Raw genomic sequence first — 21,435 nt, 5'->3', positions numbered from 1 at the left:
AGCAAATTGGGAAGGAAAGAGATTGTTTCATTTATGAATCTAGGGAGCCATCCATCACTGGGGGGGGACTCAAACAGGGACTGGAACTCAAACAGGGCAGGAACCTGGAGGCAGGAACTGATGTGGAAGCCACAGAGGGGTGCTGTTACTGCCAGGTTCCTCATGGTTTGGTCAGCATGCTTTCTTACAGCACCCAGGACTACCAACACAAGGGTGGTACTACCCACATGGGCTGAGCCCTCCCACATCAACCACTAATTAAGCGAATGCCTGTAGGCCAGTTCACCTAGTCTTTAGGAGGTATGTTCTCCCTGAAGTTTGCCCTCTCAGATTACCTTGTGTCAAGGTAACAAAATACTAGCAAGCACATAGTCCAAACATTTAGTTACTTTAAAAATATTTGCTTTTTCATGTTATTCCCTCATCAAGTTTTACATATTTTTCACATTATGAGAAGAAAAGCAATTCATTTTTAATCCCCAATGTATTTTTTCTCTGAAACACACACTAGAGGGATTATACAAGAAAAACATATACTGTGAACCAACATTGCTTCAAGTTTTTTGATGTGTTAAAATTTTGCTTCTTGTAACAACCTTGTGAGATTGGTACCATTACTATCGTTCAACTACAGATGAAATGGAATGGCTACAAATGTGATTGGCTCAACCTTACACTCCTATAAGGGGTACATATTGACCTGAACACAGGTAGAAAGACTCCAGGAAAACCAGCTCAGCATTTGATCATGAAGGTGTTATGTCTTGTGTATGTCTGTACTGTATCTGTTTAGATAATATAAGATAATGTCAATAAACTATAAACAGACTCCAGCTACCAACCACTTAATTGATGTATGATTTGTTTGTATTAGCAATTAGTGAAGAAGTTGCATTAGTGCTTACATTGTTAAAAGCTACTGTATAGGGCCGGATAGATGACTTGGTGGGTAATAGCTCTTGCTGTTATTCCAGAGGACCTGGTGAAACACTCACAACAGCTTGTTAACTAACTTCAGGAACTCTGATACCCTCTTTGGGTCTCTGCATGTACCTGCCCACATGTGACATATGCATTGGCCCACACCAGTAAATAAAAACAAATCTTTAAAAAAACTTTTAAAAAGTCAGAACATATAAAGGCATTTCTAGATGAGGCCATAATTTAAAGGCTTTGCCAATGGGTTGCTAGACTGTTTCTGTAGGAAGCATGTTAGTGAGTACATAGACACATTTGTATACTCTTTTCCCCTCCTTTAATTAAAAAAACCAGAAATGGTGTATTAGATGTGAGACTGTCTTGGAAGAAGCCATTGACTCTCAGTCTGGCCCATGGGCAGTAGTTTGACCACCCTGGTGCACACTTAGTGCAATGCACACTTAGTGCAAAGGCAAACAATGGTTATCCTTGCTGATTTACCCCTTGAAAGGGTCATCTCCTCCAGGAACACATTCACAGATTAGCTTAGGAGAAACATTTTACTAGCTCTCTGGGCAGCCTGTAGCTCTGTCATGTTGAAAATGCTGTCCTATGCTTTTGTAAACGAGATATTGAGTGACTGATGAGCTCCCGAGTCAATAAGAGTGTGAGGCAAAAGCACAGAGTGAGGCTTGCAGTGATTTGGGCTTTCGCAGGTCTACTGTTTTAGAATGTTTCTTTCTATGACGATTTAACCCAAGATCTAAGAACCAGGTTTCATGGATCCTCTATAAATATCTGTGGCTTTAACCACATCAGGGTGACCACAACACCAGGGTGACCTATTCCACAACACTTTGCCTCTTTGAAGTTTTTTATTTTTTGTTTTTTTAATCTTGTTTGTTTGTCTTTTGAGACAGGGTTTCTCTGTGTAGTTTTGTAGATCAGGCTGGTCTTGAACTCACAGAATTCCACCTGCTTCTGCTTCCTGAGTGCTGGTATTAATAGCATGCACCACCACCGCCTAGCTTCTTTTGAGTTTTTATTAGCATATATTATTTGTAATAATAATGGATTTCATTAGGAAATCTTCATACATGGACATGATGTATTTGAGTCTCATTACTTTCTCCTGTTCTCTGTTAATCCTCGTTCATTTCCCAAGCAGCCACTCCTATCTTTGTGTGTGTGTGTGTGTGTGTGTGTGTGTGTGTGTGTGTGTGTGCGTGCGTGCAGGGATGCTTGTGCGTGCGAGTGAATTTCATTAGGGTTATTTGCAGGACCGTGTGTGAGAACTTGTTTATACCACTGATGAAAATGTATTTCCTGTCCTAGTTCTCTCTATAATTGCTGTGATAAATACCATCACCGCAGGGAAGAAAGGGTTCATACTTCTAGTGGCACCATGAAGGGAAGTCAGTGCAGGAACTGAGGGCAGGAACCTGGAGACAAGAACTGAAGCAGGGGCCAAGGAGGAAGGCTGCTCACTGGCTTGCTCATCTGCTTTCTTACACTAAGCAGGACCACAGCCCAGGGGTGGCACCAGCCACAGTGTGCTGGGTCCTCCCACATCAGTCACTAGTCTGAAATATATATCACAGACATGATCACTCCTCCATCAGCTGTAATCTGTGTATAAATCCTCAAGGAGGGGTGTATCCCCATGAGCCCCTCCCACTTCCATGGCTGGATGCCGATGGATCTGATCTGGTGCAGGTCTTAGCTTTTAACCACAGCTGCTTGCATTCAAGATTGCAGCAGCAGTGTCATGCTCAGAACTTAGCTTTTTACCCCTTTCCTCCACTCTATTTCTTTTGTAGTTTACAATCTTTCTGATTCTTCTGCCCTGTTCCTGGAGTTTTGGAGATAGGATTATAGATAGGCTATTTGTGTGTGTCTTGTCATTCAAAGTTATTTATTCTCTGTGCTTTGACAAGTTATGAGTTTCTGTGGTCTCTGCTGACCACTGTGGAATAGCAACCCTGGGCACAGCAGACAGCACTATTCTGTGAGCATAAACACAGCTATTTAGAAGACAGTTTGACAGGCGCTTTGCGTTCATTTAGCAAAATAACAACATCAGCTCCCCCATTAGGGCCTATGACTGCCCCAAGCTGTAGGCTTTTGGCCAGGTTTATGCTACTGGATGTGAATTCTCTACCATGGAGCAGTCATAAAGTCCAGTAAGAAAGCAGTTAGTTACTCCCATAACAGAGTCACCACAGTGGCACAAGTGGGCTCATCTTGCTTGGCTGGAGTCCACAGCTGTGTGAATGTTGGTGATCATTTTTCCCAGAAGCCTGTTTAACACCTTCTGCCACACTGAAGGCTACCCAGCAGGGAGGAAGCTTCCAGACCAGTTACAGCTTGCTTTCTTGATGTCCTGTAACTAAAGCATGTGTCATCTTTAGCAATAGGTTCTAAGCAACTTGTTTTTGTAGGAATGCAACAGCAAGAGCAATTGCCTGTAATTCTTTTGGGGGTCTCTGGAGCCTCCTTGATCAACAGATGTTGGGAAGATGCTCCTCAACACACGTCTTACCCCTGTTTTGTTTTCGTTGAGTTAGTAAATACATGGGCACATACGTATATTGCATTATCCTTGGTTATTCTAGAATCTGCTTGCTGTTCTGAACTAATTGACCTTAAAGATAGGATTTTTCATCCAAACAGCAGAAAGTGGGGCTTTTGGTAGGTCAAATGAATTTTTATGTGTTTTTGTGAGCATGTCAGGCCCAGATAATTGCTTGGGGACTGAAAGAAGCCATTTATCCAGTGTCAATGATGATTCGAGTGAGAGGACTATGTATATTAACCAGAAACTTTGACAATGGAGCAGTTGGGTGATCTTGCCTTCCTTTTTTTGGGAGTTCTGTTTTACATGTGTAAGTGAACACATGTGTGGGAAGAGATTTTATCTCATTCTTGACTCATAGTTTCCTGACTATGAATTTTCCTGAAGTAAGAGTACCACACATTAAAAGGCAAGTAATTTTTCATATAAAATATAAAGTCTGCTAATGCACCAGCTGGATTGAACTTACTCAATGAATATTTCTTTCTTAACAACTGCAAATCTCTGAAGTATATAGTCTTACTGAAGAATATTCTCTTATTAATGCACTTTAAAATGATAATCTGACTTGATTATGTTCTATTCTTTTTTCCAGAAAGTACCAGTATGCGACATCTTCTTTCAAAGGGAAGTTTAAAACTGAAGTTAAGGAGGCAGAAGAAGCTGTAAAAATGGGTATATCAGTTTCTACATTCAAATCATTATGGTTCACCCACTTAGCAAATGTTAAGTGAGCACTAATTCTCAGGAAAACACTGCTCCAGGCATTGTGGGTACTGTCACTGTCAGTCAAATGTAGCTCCCATCTCTAGAACTTAAAGTGTACTTTATATCTCTGGTTTAATTATGATATAATTTAGTATCCTTTATACATTTACCTGCCACCCTGTGTGCGTGCGTGTGTGCGTGTGTGCGTGTGTGTGTGTGTGTGTGTGTGTGTGTGTGTGTGTGTGTGTGTGTGTGTGTAGGTCAGAGAACAAGTTTCAGGAGTCAGTTTTTTCCTTCCATGGTGCAGGTTCAGGCATCAGCTCAGAGTGTCTAGCTTGGTTGCAGACACCTTTACCTGCTAAGCCATCTCACTGAACTGTAATTTAGCATCTTTTTTTTTAGTACAAATCCTAGCTTTTATTTTTTGCCATTTTTTATTGAGCTATACATAATTTAGCATCTTAAGTATGATCACTCTACTAGATAGGGTTCCTATTCTTATGATGAAACACGAAAAACAACTCTGGGAACAAAGGGTTTGTTTCATCTACTTTTCCATATAACAGCTCCGTCATCAAAATCCCTGAGGGCAGGAACTCAAGCAGGGAAGAAACCTGGAGGCAGAAGCTGATGTAGAGTCTCTGGGGGAGGCAGAAGCTGATGTAGAGTACCTGGGGGATGCTGCTTACTGACTTGCTACCATGGCTTGCTCAACCCACTTTGTTATATAACTGAGCCCCACCAGAGTAGCCTTGCTCACAATAGACTAGGCCCTTTCACATCAACTACTAATTTAGAAAATGCCCTACAGGCTCTTCTGAAGCCAGATCTTCTGGAGGCATTTTCTCAGTTGAGCTTCCTGCATCTCAGATAACTATAGCTTGTGCCTTGTTGGCATAAAGCTAACTAGCACAATCCCCATCAAATTATTGATTAATTGATATGTTTGAAACTGGCTGCCATGATGCTGTGTTAGTTCATGTCAAAGGTGAACATTTCCTCTATTTGGAGAAGTACGTTTGCCCTTCCATTTGAACTTGACTGGCCAGTGAGCTTTCTGGCTCTGTTTGACTGTACCCCACAATGCTGGGGTTGTATAAACATGCAGTTTCCCATGCTTTTTATGTTGGTGGTTGGGAGTCAAACTCAGCTCCTCATGCTTGCCAGTAGAAGAGTTAAAATGAGTAACATCTCTGAGAGGAACAGTTGATTTTCAGATTGTAGTCTCTGTGCTGTCCATGATGGCCATAGCTACAAGTATAGAAAACACATGCTTAGAAGAATCTCTCTGTATTGTAACCATTGTGTTTCTGTTTCCAGCTGAACTCAGGTTTAAAGAACTGCAAGTCAAAGTCAACCAGCCCAACACAAATTCTTTGTCTTCTGCCAAGGTATGACATGCAAAAAGTCATCCTCAAAGGCGAGGAATGCCACTTACTTTTTTTCCTGTGCACTGCTGTCTCTCCTCTTGTGTTTTCTAAACTCAAATACGGACAAACTCAAAAGATGGATACAGTTTTAGCGCAGGTAAACAGATGAGGTGTGTGCAGAGGAGAGGAAACCCAGAGAGAAGGGGGAAGGCTGAGGTGAGCAAAATTGAACAAAATCTAGCGTGAATTTGGAATAGGGCAAAAGAGCTTTAGCACCGATTTGTTTAAAATGAAAAGGAAAGCAATACAGGGAAAAGAGGAAATAATGAGAAGATAACAGAAAAATATCTAGCCTATGAAGCATCCTCAGAAATATCTATTCAAATTATAGCTCTCTGTGGACCCAGATAAATGGGGAAAGCAAGAAGAGGGCTAATAAGCAATCCTTCTTCCCAGTCCTAGAAATCATAGACCATAATTATGAATATTAATCACAGTGCTTCTAGCTTACAAAGCTCTTTTCTTGTGAGTTGGTTTGCAGAGTTCATAAACAATCTCTGTAATCCATGTAATATGCCCACGAGTAAGGCACATTATAAAGAACTATAATTATTAATTACAGCATACTGCAGCGAACGGAAAAAGGAGTATCACTGCAAGATATGTACTGCAAGTCTGCTTTTCCCAAACCCTTGGTATAATGCTTCCCCTGTGGTGATTCACGAGGCACCATTTCTGTTTGCTTTCGTGCAGAGATGAGCAGGAGTGGGGAGGGCCATCACTGCCTTTCACTTTCTCTATCGCTTTCTACAGATTAAATAAATAAATCTGTGCAATGGTTTGGCCTTAACTTTATGAGCTGGGGATCTGTCTAATAAAGTCTCCAGCCTATCTGTCATGCAGAAGAGGTGAAGACAGAGATGGGCATGTGTTATTGCCTCAAGCAAAGCAAAACCGTGGCTTGCTCAACCGAGTTACACTCTTGCTTTCACTTTTAAGGAAAAAGTAGACCTATATTATTATTTTTTTTGTAATTTAAAGTTTTTTATTTTGTTTCTAAGAGCATCAGTGCCCTTTGCCTATGCTGAGAGCCATGGACACTTGTGGGCCAGGGTCTTGCTTCTGTCCTTTTCTCTGGGCTGAGTGCTCTGTGTGGAACAGTCTCTCTTGGACCAGCTTGCTTTGTAGCTCTGAAGTGTCCTGGATACTTTAGTGTAGAGAAGACAGCAAAGCAGAGTGACCTGAACTGTTGGCCTCTCACATGCTTCCAAGGAGCTTAATATGAATTCTGTGCACTCTACCCCCCCCCACACACACTAGTTTTAACTTGAAAGATAGGGAAGTGGTGTTTTAGCAGTGATGCAGTCATCAAAAGAGTGCCATCACCAAGAGGTACCATCGGTCATGTGATAAGTGAAGCTCTTTAAATCTCTACTTTTTTTTTTGGGTTTTCAAGACAGGGATTTGTGTGTGTGTGTGTGTGTGTGTGTGTGTGTGTGTGTGTGTGTGTGTGTGTTTCCTTTCTTGCCCTAGAACTATCTCTGTAGACCAGGCTGCCTTCAAACTCATGGAGATCTGCCTGGCTCTACTTTCCAAGTGCTGAGATTAAAGACAGCAATGTCTCTTCTTTTTTATTTATTTTTTTTGATCTTTTTTTTTCAATTTAAGTTAGAAACAAGCTTGTTTCACATGTCAATCCCAGCTCCCTCTCCCTTCCTTCCTCCCCCACCCTCCTGACCAGGCCCCCTAGTCCCCAACCCAATCTCCACTCTGATCCCCATTGAGGGTGAGGCCCTTCATGGTGGATCTCCAGAGCCTGTCATTTCATCCAGGGCAGGGCCTAGGCCCTCTCCCAAGAGTCTAGGCTGAGAGAGCATCCCTCAATGTGGGATGGGCAGCCAAAGTCCATTTGTACGCCAGGGATAAATACTAACCAAGGCCACATAGACTACCGAGGCCTCCTCACTGACACCCACATTCAGGGGGTCTGGGTCAGTCCCATGCTTTCTACACAGCCATCAATCTGGAGTCCAAGAGCTTCCCCTTGTTCAAGTAACTGTTTCTGTGGGTTAAACCAGCCCAGTCTTAACTCCTTTGCTCATCATTTCTCCCTTTCTGTCACTGGCTTCCAGGAGTTCAGTGCAGTGTTTAGCTGTGGGTGTCTGCCTCTGCTTCCATCAGTCTCTTGTTAGCATATGCTACACATTATGAGTCTCATTATGACATTTGCATACATGCGTATAATGCATTTTTATCAGTTCACCTCCTTACCCTCTTTTGTCCTCCTGCCTCCTGCTGATCTTTCTCTTCCCAACTAGTCTCCATAAAAGCTTATTCTTAGCTGTGAGAACAGTAATAACGAACTCTTCCTTTTCAGACTAATTAGAGGGAATGGAAATACACTAGCGATAATGGGGGTGGTAATCCAGTGTATCAGATGAAAAGAAAGACAGGCTGTTGATGGCTTTAGAGCACCCTAAAAGAAAAAAACCTGAGAATCATTTGGCAAGTATCAGTCCAGAATTTGATAAGGAGGAGACATATTAGGAGGGTTACTAGCAAAAGTTATTACTACTCCACCCCCCCCCCGAAATGGCTCAGTGACTGCAACATCCAGGTTTCCTATTCCCTTAGAAGAAAGTCAGAGCCTATATGCACTGAATAACTTTTTCAAGTTTTTGTGTGGTTTGTGTCAAAACCCTTCGACCAAATAGTGAGTAAAATGAGGGATCTTAGAATGTGTTCAAAGAAGATGATAGGTTTGGGCTCAGTGTGGAAACACTGGATTGAAACCTGTTTCTGTGTCTGTTGAGTTCCTGCCATGTGAACTGCATTAGACAAGATGAGCTGTCACTGCTGGCTCGGAACCTGCAGAGAACCGGGTGTCACCTCAGTTTGTATCAATTCAATGTCCTTATGTTTCTTCTCAACTAAAATGTCCTTCTCCAGGGTGAATTACAGAAAGCTCAGGAAGATGAGGAAACAAAGCATAAACATCTTCGAGAGAAACAGAGGTAAGGCTTAAGGCTTTCTGTTTGTGAGGCCCTCCCATGCTGTATCAAGTTCTTCTTTCTAAATGGGCAGATTTGGTAGTTATGACAATTTCTCTTTATTAGCATGTGATAGATTATGATAATAAATCTTAATGTGATGATACTTCCCAACCAAGACACACATTGTAAAACAGATGAAGTTTTTATTGCCAGAAACCCTCTCAGATTTTGGCAGTGTAGACTTTGTGGCGATGTCTATATGAAGAGACACAACAGGCAATCATAGGACGGCTTCACTGTCCCTCTGTCATCTGTCCTTCACTACTCCAGTGGTTCTCAACCTTTCCATGCTGTGACACTTTAACACAGTTACTCATGTTGTGGTGACCCCAGCCATAAAACTATTTCCATTGCTACTTCATAACCTTAATTTTGCTACTGTTGTGAATCGCAATGTAAATATTTCTGATGGTCTTAGGCAACCCATGTGAAAGAGTCATTGTACCCCCAAAGGAGTAGCGCCCCACTCATTGCTTTAGAGAGCTTAAAATTTAAAATGAGAAATGACACTTGGAGGAATGTGTCACTTACGTGTATTTAAAATGTTGTGGTGGTATATTGTTTATGGCCTAAGAAAGCTTACCTGGAGATCAGAATGCAAAGGTAGCCACGGCCATAGAGGCCAGGAAGTGGTGGTATACATCTTTAATCCCAGGACTCAGGAGAAAGAGGCAGATGGATCTCTGTGAGTTCAAGGCTACCCAGGACTACATGAGAGTGAGTTAGTCTAAAAGAGAAACAGAGCTCACTCTTTTAATCCCAGCACTAGAGAGGTATATAAGACAGTAGCAATGTCAGAGCTGGCATTTGGTCTTGAGCAATTAATCTCCAAACATGTTGAGCACAGGATTGCCCAAGCCTTCGCAGAGGTAAGAGCTCTCTAGTGATTTAGCTGCTTTCTTTCCTGATCTTCAGCTGAACCCCAGTATCTATCTCTGGATTTATATTATTCATACCACAAAATAAAAATGGCAAGGCTATCCAAAAACCAACTATTTATGTTTGTAAGCCTGACTTTTAGCAAGTTAAACAAAAAATTACTGCTATGCAAACCAAGTCAAACTTTGAAAAGTGACAGCTTTGAGAAACTTCCTTTTAGGGAATGATGATTAATTTTCAGCATGATTTTGGTTATATATTTATAACTTTAAGTATTAGCTTAAATGCTAATTTTGCAAGTATCAAAAGTAAATTTAAGATGTTATGCATTTATAAAAAAGTATCTAAATTTCATAGAAATTTCTGTTGAAAACTAAGATTCCTAGTCTTCAGAAAGAAAAAGTTTGATAAATTGTTTTTAGCCATAGTGAACTGTATTAAAATTAACCAGTACCAGAGATGCTGGCAGATCCCTTGAATGGTTTTATTGGAGAGTGCTAATTTTTAAAGTTAGCATACAAAGTAATGGCATTATGCCACAAAAATGCCATGATTTCTCATTTTGTTTTAGAAAGGGTCTTACTATGTAGTTGTGGCTGTCCTAGAACTCACTATGTGGATGAGGCTGATCTTGAACCCATAGGGATTCATTGGCTTCTGTTTCTCCAATGCTAGGATTAAAGATGTGTACTACCGCACCTGTGCTTTTAACTCTGTAGATAATCAGATTGTCCCTTACCATAGAATGATGATGACATATCTTTTAGTGCTCTGTTTTGGGACCCCCTTGCACTGTCAGTATTCTAGTTTGCTGCAGAATTGGGATCTCATAGTTAAGGATTTTGCAAAAAGCTTTGATTTATATATTAGTTATATGTAGGCATTTGGCATTACATAATACATTAACCCCTGTCAGCAGGTCAACCTGTGAGAACAGAGGAAAGATCCTATTTGTTGCCATTTGGGGCTGAGAAAGGAAGATTTGTTATACCTCTAATCATTCCCAAATTCATTTCTAAAATCATGTCGTAGTCTTCACCATATCCTGTGTCTCTGCAGACATTTTTCCCAGGTGACAGGTGTGACAATGTTCAAGTAGCTCTTGGTTACCCGGATACTGTGAATGTGAACAAGTCGGCTTCTCACATCCAGGTGGTTTCCCCAGCTCCAGCAGTCTCCTTGTACCACAGCTGTCTTCATCACATCCCGCCATTTCTCATTTTTTGTTTTAACACTTAACAGAAAAGTCACAAAAATATAATATAGAGGGATAGAGTAAAAAAATTCAAGAAATCAATCAATCAATCAAACAAACAAACAAACAAACAAAAAAACCAGTAGTACCTAGCCTATCTGTTGCCATGTAAATTCACTTTATTAGCTTTCCTTTATCTCTTGAGTGCTGGCAAACGTTAGAGAGAAAGCTAGAGAATGTGGGGTTTTTTTTTGTTTTTTTTTTTTGGCACAGTTTAATCTACATAGGTTCTTTGGGAATTTGAGAATATGCTGCAAGTAGGAAACACATGAAGTGTCAAGATTTTATTTTGAAGAGCCAAGTTATCATCTTCCTTTTTTAATTTAATTTTTATTTAAATTAAAAACAATCTTATGTTACATATCAATCTCAGTTCCCTCTCTCTCCCATCCTCCCATTTCCATACCAACTCCCCATCCTACCCTCCATCTTATCCTCAGGGAGGATGAGGCCTCGTATGGGGGATCATCAAAGTCTGTCACATCATTTGGGGCAGGATCTAGGCCTCAACCATGTATCTAAGCTGAGAGAGTATCCCTCCATAGGGAATGGGCTCCCAAAGTCCATTCATGCACTAGAGATAAATACTGGTTCCACTGCCAGAGGCCCCATAGACTGTCCAGGGCCTCCTAACTGACACCCACGTTCAGGGGGCTATCAGGTTGCTGCCTGGTCACTCTGAAGAATGGTGCTATGTCTGGTGCTCAGTGCTTGTCTCTGCTGTTGACGGATATGGCACTCAGCAGCAGCTGTAGCCAGGTCAACTTTGGTAAGTGAAAGACCATGTTGTTGAGCCCATACATAACCTCCATCTCTGCCACCATGACTGCTTTGTTCATGGGTCCACCAGTTAATGATGGGGTGACTAGGGAAAGAGGCTGACTCCTCACGAAACAGGTCATTGTATCTACTTGATTATTGAATTCTTCCTCAGCTGACATCACCTTTCTAACCATCCTATAAATTCTGTTCCTTCAAAGAAACCTAACTACTACAACTGTCATACATGAGTTAGACCAGAGAACACAGAGATCTTTCTGGCCCTTTTAGGTTTAAATGAGAAGACTTATATTTGAATGAATGCTTGTGCTTGACCTGTATAGTAATTTGCATATATATAATACTTGGATATATATAAATATCAGCTACATCCACCAGGTTTTGTAAAATATCCAGCATGTTATAGGTCATTCTTTTGCTATCTGTATTCTGAGTTTAGTTATTAGATGCCTTTATAAATTTTATATTTTGCCTTAAGAGGACACTTCTGAACTGCCTTTCTAAATACAATTCTAGTGCATTAAGGAAAGCAAAAACACTCTCCCTGTTCTTTGGAGTGCATGTAGAAGACCAAAACCAAGCTGGAATGTTCATTTACAGCAATAACCGGTTGATCAAAATGCACGAGAAGGTTGGTCCTCAGCTGAAAATGAAGTCCCTGTAAGTAAGCTTGTTTCTCAATTCAGAAGCGGCACAGAGAGGCCACAATCCGTTCCTGTCTGTGGTGCTCAATGAGTGATGCATCATGACACAAGCAGGTGTCCTGTGTGCCACTTACCCTTCCTCCCATGCAAGAATTAATCTGCCTAGTTTATAATCACATGACCCTGTGTGCTGAATCTCAGAAGAAACTCACATTTTGGGAAAGATACTTTTTCCAATGCATTTTCTTGTGTCTTTCAATCCCTTATGTCATCTTTTCAGGTTTCTAGTATTTTAACAATTAAAAAATAATACAAATTAAAGAAATGTTAGCAGAGGGGGAAAAGCCCAAACTCTAATTTTGTAGGGAAACCTATTACAGATTTTGCAGCTCTTGTCAGTTACCTGCATGGATATATATTATTAAGCATCTCCAGTTTGTTTAGATTCTAGAATAATGTATTCTGGTGCTAAAGTACCATTGCTTTGACAGTTATGTGGAATATTACAGAGACATCATAGAGAAATGGAGAGTTGGTCCAGCTATTAAAGGCCAGTCTCACAATCAAAAAGACAAAAGACAGAGACACTGTAGAAAAGGACAGTCAGTCAAGATGTTCAAGAGTGGTGGAATGAGTCATGGGGCTTTGGTTTTCTTGCTTCATCATGCTCAGGGAACTAGCTCTTTATTCGTTGCTCAGGCAAAAGCAGGTGTGTGGCAGTATCATGTGCCTGGGTTGCACTAAGCTCTGCAGACAGCAAGGTCCAGGGGGATCATGAGTGCCCTTCAAAACTGTGCACTAGCAGTGAGAACAATATTTCTTTCTTATTAGTTTTAAGGTTAACATACGAAGTAACCAGTTTCATCATGGCATCTTCATACTTGTGTGTCATTATATTTTGTTTTCTTTCATCCCCTTCCCCCTATGCCATGCTTTCTTCCCCTTTCAGCTAACTCCTTTTCTCCCCACCACCACCTAGTGAGTCTGTCTTTTTCCTTTCTTATCACATGTATTCCAGCACCCCGTTCTATTTCATTCTTTTCTTAAGATCTCTTCCTGGCTTCTCATGATGCTTCTTCTAGTTCTGTGACCTATAAGTACATTCATCTGTACACACACACACACACACATACACACACACACACACACACATAACCTATATGTAAATTCAAATTAAAAATAGAGAATATAGGCTCTATTTGTTGTTCTGAGCCTGACTTGCTTCTCTTAGCATAATGGTTTCTGGTTGCATGGACTTTTTTCCTTCCCATGTCATATTTTCATCTTTCCTATGGTTGACATTTTCTATGTCCACTAGTCTATTGATGGACAGCTAGGCTGACTCCATTTCCTGTTGTATTGACCAGTATAGTAGTAAACATGGATGTATAAGCATCTGTGGGGTACGTTGACAGTGACTCTTAGGTAGATACCCAAGAATGAGAGAGCAGGGTCATGTGATAGCCCTGCTTTCGATGTCATGAGGAACCTCTGTGCAGAATTCCATTATGGCTGCACAAGGTTGCGTTTCTGCCAGCAGTGAATAACGTCTTCTTTGTGCACATCCTTATCAGTGTTTGCTGTCCTTCCCTTTCTTGATGATGGACACTCTGACTGGAGTGAGATAAAATCTCAAACAGTTTTAATTTCTATTTCCCTGGTGGCTAATGATGCCGAACACCTTTTCAAATATGTTTTGGTTATTTGACTTTATTCTTTTCAGCTTCATTCATTCAATTATTGACAGTATGATTTGGTTTTATGCTGTTTGGTTTTTGCAGCTATGTGTCCTGGATGTCAATCCCCTGTTTGATATGCAACTGGCAAATATTTCTTTTGCTATGTAGGTGGTCTCTTTATACTCTCATGATTGTTGCCTTCGTGTGCAGAAGCTTTTTAGTTTTGTATTTCCACTTAAAATCTTGGGGTTATTTCCCATGCTATTGGAACCCTAATCAGAAAAATCCACTCCTTTGCTTATATTTTGAGGAGTTTTTCTCTGGTTTTCTCTAGCAGTTGTAAAGTTTCAGGCCTTAGATTATGATCTTTGACCCATTTTTAATTAATTTTGAGGTCATGTGGGATGTATGGATCTAGTTTCAATCTTTAATCCAAATTTCTGGGCACGATTCTTTTGTGAAGCATGCATTTTTTTACAGCTTTGCCATAAGTGAGATAGCTGTGATTGTGTGAGCTTGTTTCTGGATCCTCCATTCTATCCTGTTGGTCCACAGGTCTGTTTTTTGTATTAGTACCATGCTGTTTTTGAGTATGGTGCTGTAATACCTCAGCGTTGTGATCTTCTTACACTTTTTTTTTGCTAAGGATTGTTTTAGTAATTTGGGGGGATATTTTTGCTTCCATATGAATTTCTAGTTTAGTGTGAAATATTATTGGAATTTTGATAGGGATTACATTGCATCTGTATATTTAGTAATGTAACCATTTTCCAAATATTAACTATCCTTGTCCATGAACATGGGATATTTGCTCTCTAGTTTCTTTCTTCAGTGTCTGAAAGACTTCATTGTAGAAGTCTTTTATTTCCTGTTTTAGATATTAGGTTTATTCTAATTTTTTGATACTGTAAATGGGATCCCTCCCCATTATTGGCATTTAAAAAAGGTATTAAGTCATTATGTATAATTAATATGTGCAAATAAAACATTAAAAGATGCAAACACAAGCTACTGGTTTTTTTTGTTTTTTTTTGTTTTTTGTTTTGGTATGGTCAACTTTGTATCTTGGTGTATTGCTGGAAGGATTTCTAAGGCCTGCGAGTTTTCTGGTGGAATCTTTGGATTCCTTGAAGCACAGGATTGTGTCATCTGCTAGTAGGGATAGTTAAGTTCTTTTTTTAACTTGCAGAATGATTTTTTAAAATTCAACTTAGTTGGCTTTTTTGCTTAAAATCCTAAAGCAGTAAGCTTAGCAGTTGGTATTACTAAACACACTGTCTTTAGATCTTCTGACTGTTGGCCTCGGGCATGCTGTTCAGGCATAAGTGCTAAAGTTCCTTCCTTGAGTACCAAAGTGAAATTGGGCCCTACTGTCACACCCACCTGTCACTTTTCACATAATTTAGCACCCACTTTATTTTCCTAAAACCACTTACCACCATGTGAAATGGTCCTGCACATTTGTCTATTGACTAATGCCATGCTCGCCATTCTTCAGTGAACAAGAATCAGGGACCTTGTCTTTCTTGCTCTTGTAAAAGTTCCTAGTTTCTGGAGCAGGCTCAGGTGCTAACTTTGAATAACCTTGTGGATGAATATATGGATAAATGAATAAAGGAGTGTTGCGTGAAAAGGGCAGGAAACTAAACAAGGAAGTCACATCAGGCCTTCTGTGCGAAACGAATTGAGATTTACAGAATGAGGAATGAAGGGAGACAGGGTAGGTGAAGAAAGTTGTGAAACACAAAGTTGTTAGTGGTCTCAGTTTGGGAAAGTATGATATGTGCTACAGCAAGAGCAGGGGGAACCAATCTGTGGTGTTCTGTAACATGGGAAGCTTATCCCCAAATCCGGTGATGTCAAGAATCAAAATATCCCATGAGGATGTATATCCTATGGCCATAGAAAAACAGAAGAAAAGAACCAAGAAACCTTTGCATGTCAGATTAATAATTAGATACCTGTCATCACCCTCTGGGCCTGTTGTGTTCCCTTGGTAGAATTCAGTGAACACCCCAAGGACCACTGTAATGATGAGACACGTAACCCAACAGATGCAGTGGAGACAAAGAAAGTGGTTCTCTCTGTCCAGTATCAAGCATAAGAGGACCAGCCCAGGTCACTGCAAGAAGACACTAGTGTTACCGATGTTTTAGCTAAAAATTTGTCCTTTTCTGCCAACTCTGACTCTCCATGTAAGTAAGAGGTGTGGAAAGAATATTGTCAATAGATCAATAACGTACTAAGGTGGCATTGTAGGACACCAGCAAACTCATCAGAAATCACCATGAATGAAATATCTTTGAGATCACTTAATAAGTTTGATATGGTCCATACCAAGGCAATGGATTTATTTGTGGAAGATTTGATGTTTACCTTTTCTCTTTCTTTAGCCAAACTTTACAGAGTTCATACATGTATTTACTCCTTCAGACTTGGTGCAGGCGTGATTGGAATTGTGAACATCCCATTGGAGATCATGGAGCCATCCCATAATAAACAAGAATTCCTCAATGTCCAGGCATATAACCATCTACTAAAGGTCATGGGACAGTACTTGGTCCAGTACTGTAAGGACACCGGGATCAGTGAGTATTCCGTGGTTATTGTAAGAGGGCTCAACTTGTGTTTTTCTTTGCAGCTGAAAATATTATATTGATTTAAGTAGCCAGTAACCCAAAGTGTGGCAAAGGGCTTCTGCTTTCAAAACATAAGAGAAAGACTGGGGGTGTGACTCAGTGATGAAACCCTTGCTTAGCTATTAGTTCCATCCTTGGCAGTCTAAAATCAAAATAAATAGAAGTGAAAAGGCAGCCAGTTGCATTATCTTCCACAGAGTATCACATGAAAAACAGAACACCTGTGGTCATCATGGCTCATACCTTTAGTTCCAGCACTTGGAAGGCAGAGGCAAGTGGATCTCTTTGACATCTAGTCCAGCCCATTGCTGGTAACCCATGGCTAAATAATGAAACCCTCTCTCTCTCTCTCTCTCTCTCTCTCTCTCTCTCTCTCTCTCTCTCTCTCTCTCTCTCTCTCTCTCTCTCTCTCACACACACACGCACACACAGTCACTCTCTCCCTCTCCCTCCCTCCCCCCCCCACATATGTACATAAAATCAGATTAGAAATTGCAAGAGGAGGGCAATCAGTGTGCTGTGGTAGCGGATCATGGCAGAGGGAGGCAGAAGACAGCTCCCAAGAGATTGGGAAACCCTCAGAGGGTCCCCTGAGGCTCCATTGTCTGGGAGCACATAATCACACATAGACCTGATAATCTCTTGTTATCTCATACCATGGAATAATACACATCAATCTGCGTGACTGTAGATGTGTCACATGGTATTCTGTAGATCCAATGCTTGCTGAGAATACTAATACTGCAAACATTTCACTTAAAAATAATGTTTGGAAACTTAAAAGGCACACACCAGTCATCTTGAAAATTTCACCTGTATCACCTCGCTTCCTAGAGATATTTGGACAGTGACTTGCTGTTAATTACACAAATGCTTTTTAAGTTCGGCAGACAGCGCTTCATTTATGAGAAGGAAACACATTAGCTACTGTGAATCTGTTCAGTGATTGGTTTGAAGTATAAATAATAAAAGGATATCAAATCATCTTCTACCCTCGGGACATCTTAAGATGTCATTATTACTCCACTTGAAATAGAGTGTTTTCTACTTTTTAGAGTGTTTTCTTTTCTTGTGTACTCACTGTGATCGCATTGAAAATTCCTCGCCAATGAAACAGAGGTAAGGATGCGGGAATTCATAGGACAACAGAACTGACTGGCGCCCTAACTAGGTGTCTTAGTGTCATAGTCGGTCTATGCAGCATCCATATCATACATCTCTCTCTCTCAAAGACATGCTTAAAGTTCTACTAGACACAGGCATCACTACACTGAACGACATGTTCTTCTTAACACTTTAGAAAACATAGAAAGATATAAATACAAATGTAATCATCATTATAAATGGAGTGAAATAGAAGTCAAGCATGTGCTCCTTGGTTTTCAAGTGTTAACAGCATACAAAATGAAAGCAGTGAACATTTGAAATTGTGGGGCTCTTGTTCTCTTCATATCCTCTCAGTGATACAGCCCTTAGCCCCCTAGCCTTGTAGTAAGGGATGAAGTTCTCAGAAGGAACTAGCATACATTGAAAGGTCATAGAGATATCTTCACCAGCATATGTGGGTTGTTCTGGTCCTGTTGAGTGTGGCACTCCCTCCACTTCTTGGCCTGGCGTGTGTATGCACTCTCAACAGTCCTGTCTTGCTGTCACTTGTCACTTCTCCTCATCAACTCTGTTATTCCGTCCCTATTCTATCTGTCCCCCACTTTCCTTCAAAATCCTCTCAAGTGATGTAATATGGTTCAAAATAATGTATCTGTTTTTATTAATATTAGTTAGTAGCATTGTTTTTCTAATTCTATGACAGTCTGAATTAATTTAGGGATAGATTTATTGTTTATCTTTTGTTGTCCTAGATTTATTGCATTATATTTATAATATAATTAGTATATCATATTAAGATATAGAGCTATAATGATAACATGGTATTCACACAAAAACAGATATGTAGAACACTGAAATAAGATAGAAAAACAATACAGAGTTGTTTGCTCAATACCAAGTGATCAGCTCTAGAAACATATACATGTATATGCAAGCGACACTGAAAGGACTCAACAGGTTGTATTTATATATTTATTCATCTGTATATAACAAAAATAGCTAAAGAAGAGGAGACCCTGCAGATTTAGGAGGGAGTTGGGATGGTACATAACATGAAAAAAGGAAGATAAAATATATAATTATATTTTAATTAAATAAAAAATTTAAGTGTGATCTTGTTTGTAAAATTCTCAAATGCCTAGACACACGGAGAGGGCCTAGACCCTGCTCCAAATGATGTGACAGACTTTGAAGATCCCCCATGGAAGGCCTCACCCTCCCTGGGGAGAAGAAAGGGGATGGGTTAGGGGGTCGGTGGGAGCAGGTAAGGAGAGGAGGAAGAGGGAACTGGGACTGACATGTTAAACAAGCTTGTTTCTAATTTAAATTAAAAAAATCATAAAAAAATTCCCAAACGCACTTCCATCTCATGATCACTGACATAGGCAGACGGCATTTTTGTAAATTGCCGATTATTATTATTATTATTATTATTTTTGCCAGTAGTGACCATGTTTATTCTGACATGCATGTGCTTCCGAAGCTTTAAACCTGCTGCTGTTGCCATCATCACCCTGAGAACAAAAGGCAGCTGGCAGCTGTCCACGGCCGTACAGCTAATACATGGGAGAGCCTGCAGAGCCCCCACTGTAACCCCATGCTTGGAGGATACTTTTATAAGGAAAAAGGCTTCCTGGAAGGTAGACAGAACAGGAGAATGGTAGCCAACATGGGCAGTGGTTTCTGTATTATATAGTCCCCTAAATTCCATCATAAACTGGAATTCAGTCACTGAGGTCTGACCTGATAGTTTCGGTAACTTAAGAGCACTCTGACCTTCACCAGAATAGCAAAAGTCATGTAATGCTTGACTAATACTCTTAGACCCAGTACAACAGGGCACACAGTTTTAATGAAAAGTATTTGAGAGGGTTTTTTTAAACTTATAAATAAAAGATGCAATCTTTGTGTTTGCTGTAAATCTGATCTGTTCCTATGGAAAATTGGGCCCTTGTGAAAGATTCAAATCAGCAGAAAGAGGCATGCAGAGGGAATGACTTTGTGTCATTTACCAAATCTGCATTTGCTTTTGGCACAGTGGATCCTAAGGATATCAAAAACAGCTTTCTCCAAGGCTGACCTCACCTCACTGTTGGCTGCTGTTTCCTGAAGTCTTCTGTATCCTAATAGTGCTATTGTTACTCATCAGCTCTGTGTAGGGAGAGAGGAAGTTAGGAATCACGGGGTGAAACATCAAATGACATTTGAGGTCGGATGGAATCTATTATGTAGAATGTGTTATTACATCTCTAAAATAGATAAGAATGGAACGGATTGTTAAAATACAATCTATTATGTGATAAACAAAATCTTTCCCAACAAAATTCAATACATTCTTAGTTAATAAAGAACCTGAAAATTGCATAGTCTAGTCACATTCATCCCCTCAACCTCACTGTTACTTAGCCCTGAGACATGACCTCTACTGAAGCAAACGTGTTACTTCTTCAGGCTGCCTGTGAATCTCAGTATCAAAGTATTTGAAATGTGTGTATACTTTTTCAGTTTTCTAGTGTTTATTTTCATTTAATCTTCCATGTTAGAGGTGAGTGTTCTAGAGCTGACCAATCAAACGTGGTCTACTCTTGTCTAGTAACCTCTAATCTAGTAGGTTGATGTGGTCTGAATATTGCAGCCACCCCACATTAATAAGTTGAAACCCTGACTCCCCAAGAGGATGGGATTGGGAGGAGGGCACTTTAGGGTCATGAGAGCAGAGGCCCCAGGATTATGATTAATATTATAAAAAGAAGCAAGTGACGGTAGAGTGGGAAGGCACCCTGCCTGGGCCAGGAGGTGAGACCACAGCTCCAAATCTCTCAGTGCATTGTTCTCGGGCTTGGCAGCCTTCGATACTCTGAAAAAAACAAATTTCCAATGCTTAGAAGTCACCCAGTCTATACAACCCAGATCGACTAAGACACAGGACTAACCTGCTCTGTCAAACAATTAGAAACAGAATTGTTGCCTAGTACAGAAGAATGAAAAGGGAAGCCACAGCCAGTGTCTGGAAAGTTCCAGTCTTTAGGCTAGGAAATGCTTCCCCCAGGAAGTGATTATTTCTGAAGGACAAATAAGAGTGGACAGACTAAATTGACTCTTCCCATTTTAAGCCGTGGGAGATAGGCTTAATGTCTTATCACTTGTCAGCCTTTAAGATCCTTGAAGACAAATCGCATCTCTCTTTAGCCTTGTTTTGCCTTTACCAATGGCTCCAAATCCATTGTTATTCTTCATGTGGACAGAACTCAATAGTTCTATCATTCTGGCACTTACATTGTGAAGTACCACGTGGAAGAATATGGTTTAGAGGAAGTAGACACAGACTTGACTGAAGCAGGATCATTTGTTTCTTTGAAGTGGTTGTTGTGTTAACTATTGGTAAGCCCATTCGTGACCCTCAGTGTATTTATTGCCAACTGAAAAATTTAACAAAAAATTAATGTGAGTTCATATAAAGCCAGGGTTACATATATTTTCATCTTTCTGAAAGTAAGCATTTTTAGTGCCCAGCATACAGTTGTACATTTACTACCATTAAACTTTATCCCCTTACTTGGCCACATTCATTTGAATTGTTAGGGGTTTTATCTATTGCTGACTTATAGCTGGAGCATCATCTTACAATATTCTGTATGATTTCATGTAAATCCTCTTGCATAAGATGGAAAAAGACAAGCATTAGGGCCTTGACAAATGGTCTCCATTGAGGTGAAAACAGACATATGGGGTGCTGACTTCAATTACAAATTTTCATAATTAGGTTGTGGCATAAATCAGAACAATTTCCAAACTCTGCTTAATTTTGAAAGTGAAGTGTAATATCCT

At 40.2% G+C, this 21,435-nt stretch overlaps 1 protein-coding gene across 1 annotated transcript in view; it reads left to right on the top strand.

Annotated features, from left to right (window-relative positions):
* The window catches only part of Morc1 (MORC family CW-type zinc finger 1), a 167,369-nt gene that overhangs the window by 62,736 nt on the left and 83,198 nt on the right, over positions 1-21,435 (top strand). Inside the window, exons 10-14 of the mRNA XM_040750317.1 lie at positions 4,089-4,168; positions 5,522-5,592; positions 8,521-8,585; positions 12,055-12,198; positions 16,295-16,449. Of these exons, the coding sequence (XP_040606251.1) occupies positions 4,089-4,168; positions 5,522-5,592; positions 8,521-8,585; positions 12,055-12,198; positions 16,295-16,449 (515 nt within the window). The remainder of the gene's footprint in view (positions 1-4,088; positions 4,169-5,521; positions 5,593-8,520; positions 8,586-12,054; positions 12,199-16,294; positions 16,450-21,435) is intronic.

Source organism: Mesocricetus auratus, unplaced genomic scaffold (genome assembly GCF_017639785.1).
Source record: "Mesocricetus auratus isolate SY011 unplaced genomic scaffold, BCM_Maur_2.0 Super-Scaffold_100008, whole genome shotgun sequence".
NCBI lineage: Eukaryota > Metazoa > Chordata > Mammalia > Rodentia > Cricetidae > Mesocricetus > Mesocricetus auratus.
Note: the sequence above shows the minus strand (reverse complement) of the source record. Positions and strands in the feature narration are given on the sequence as shown.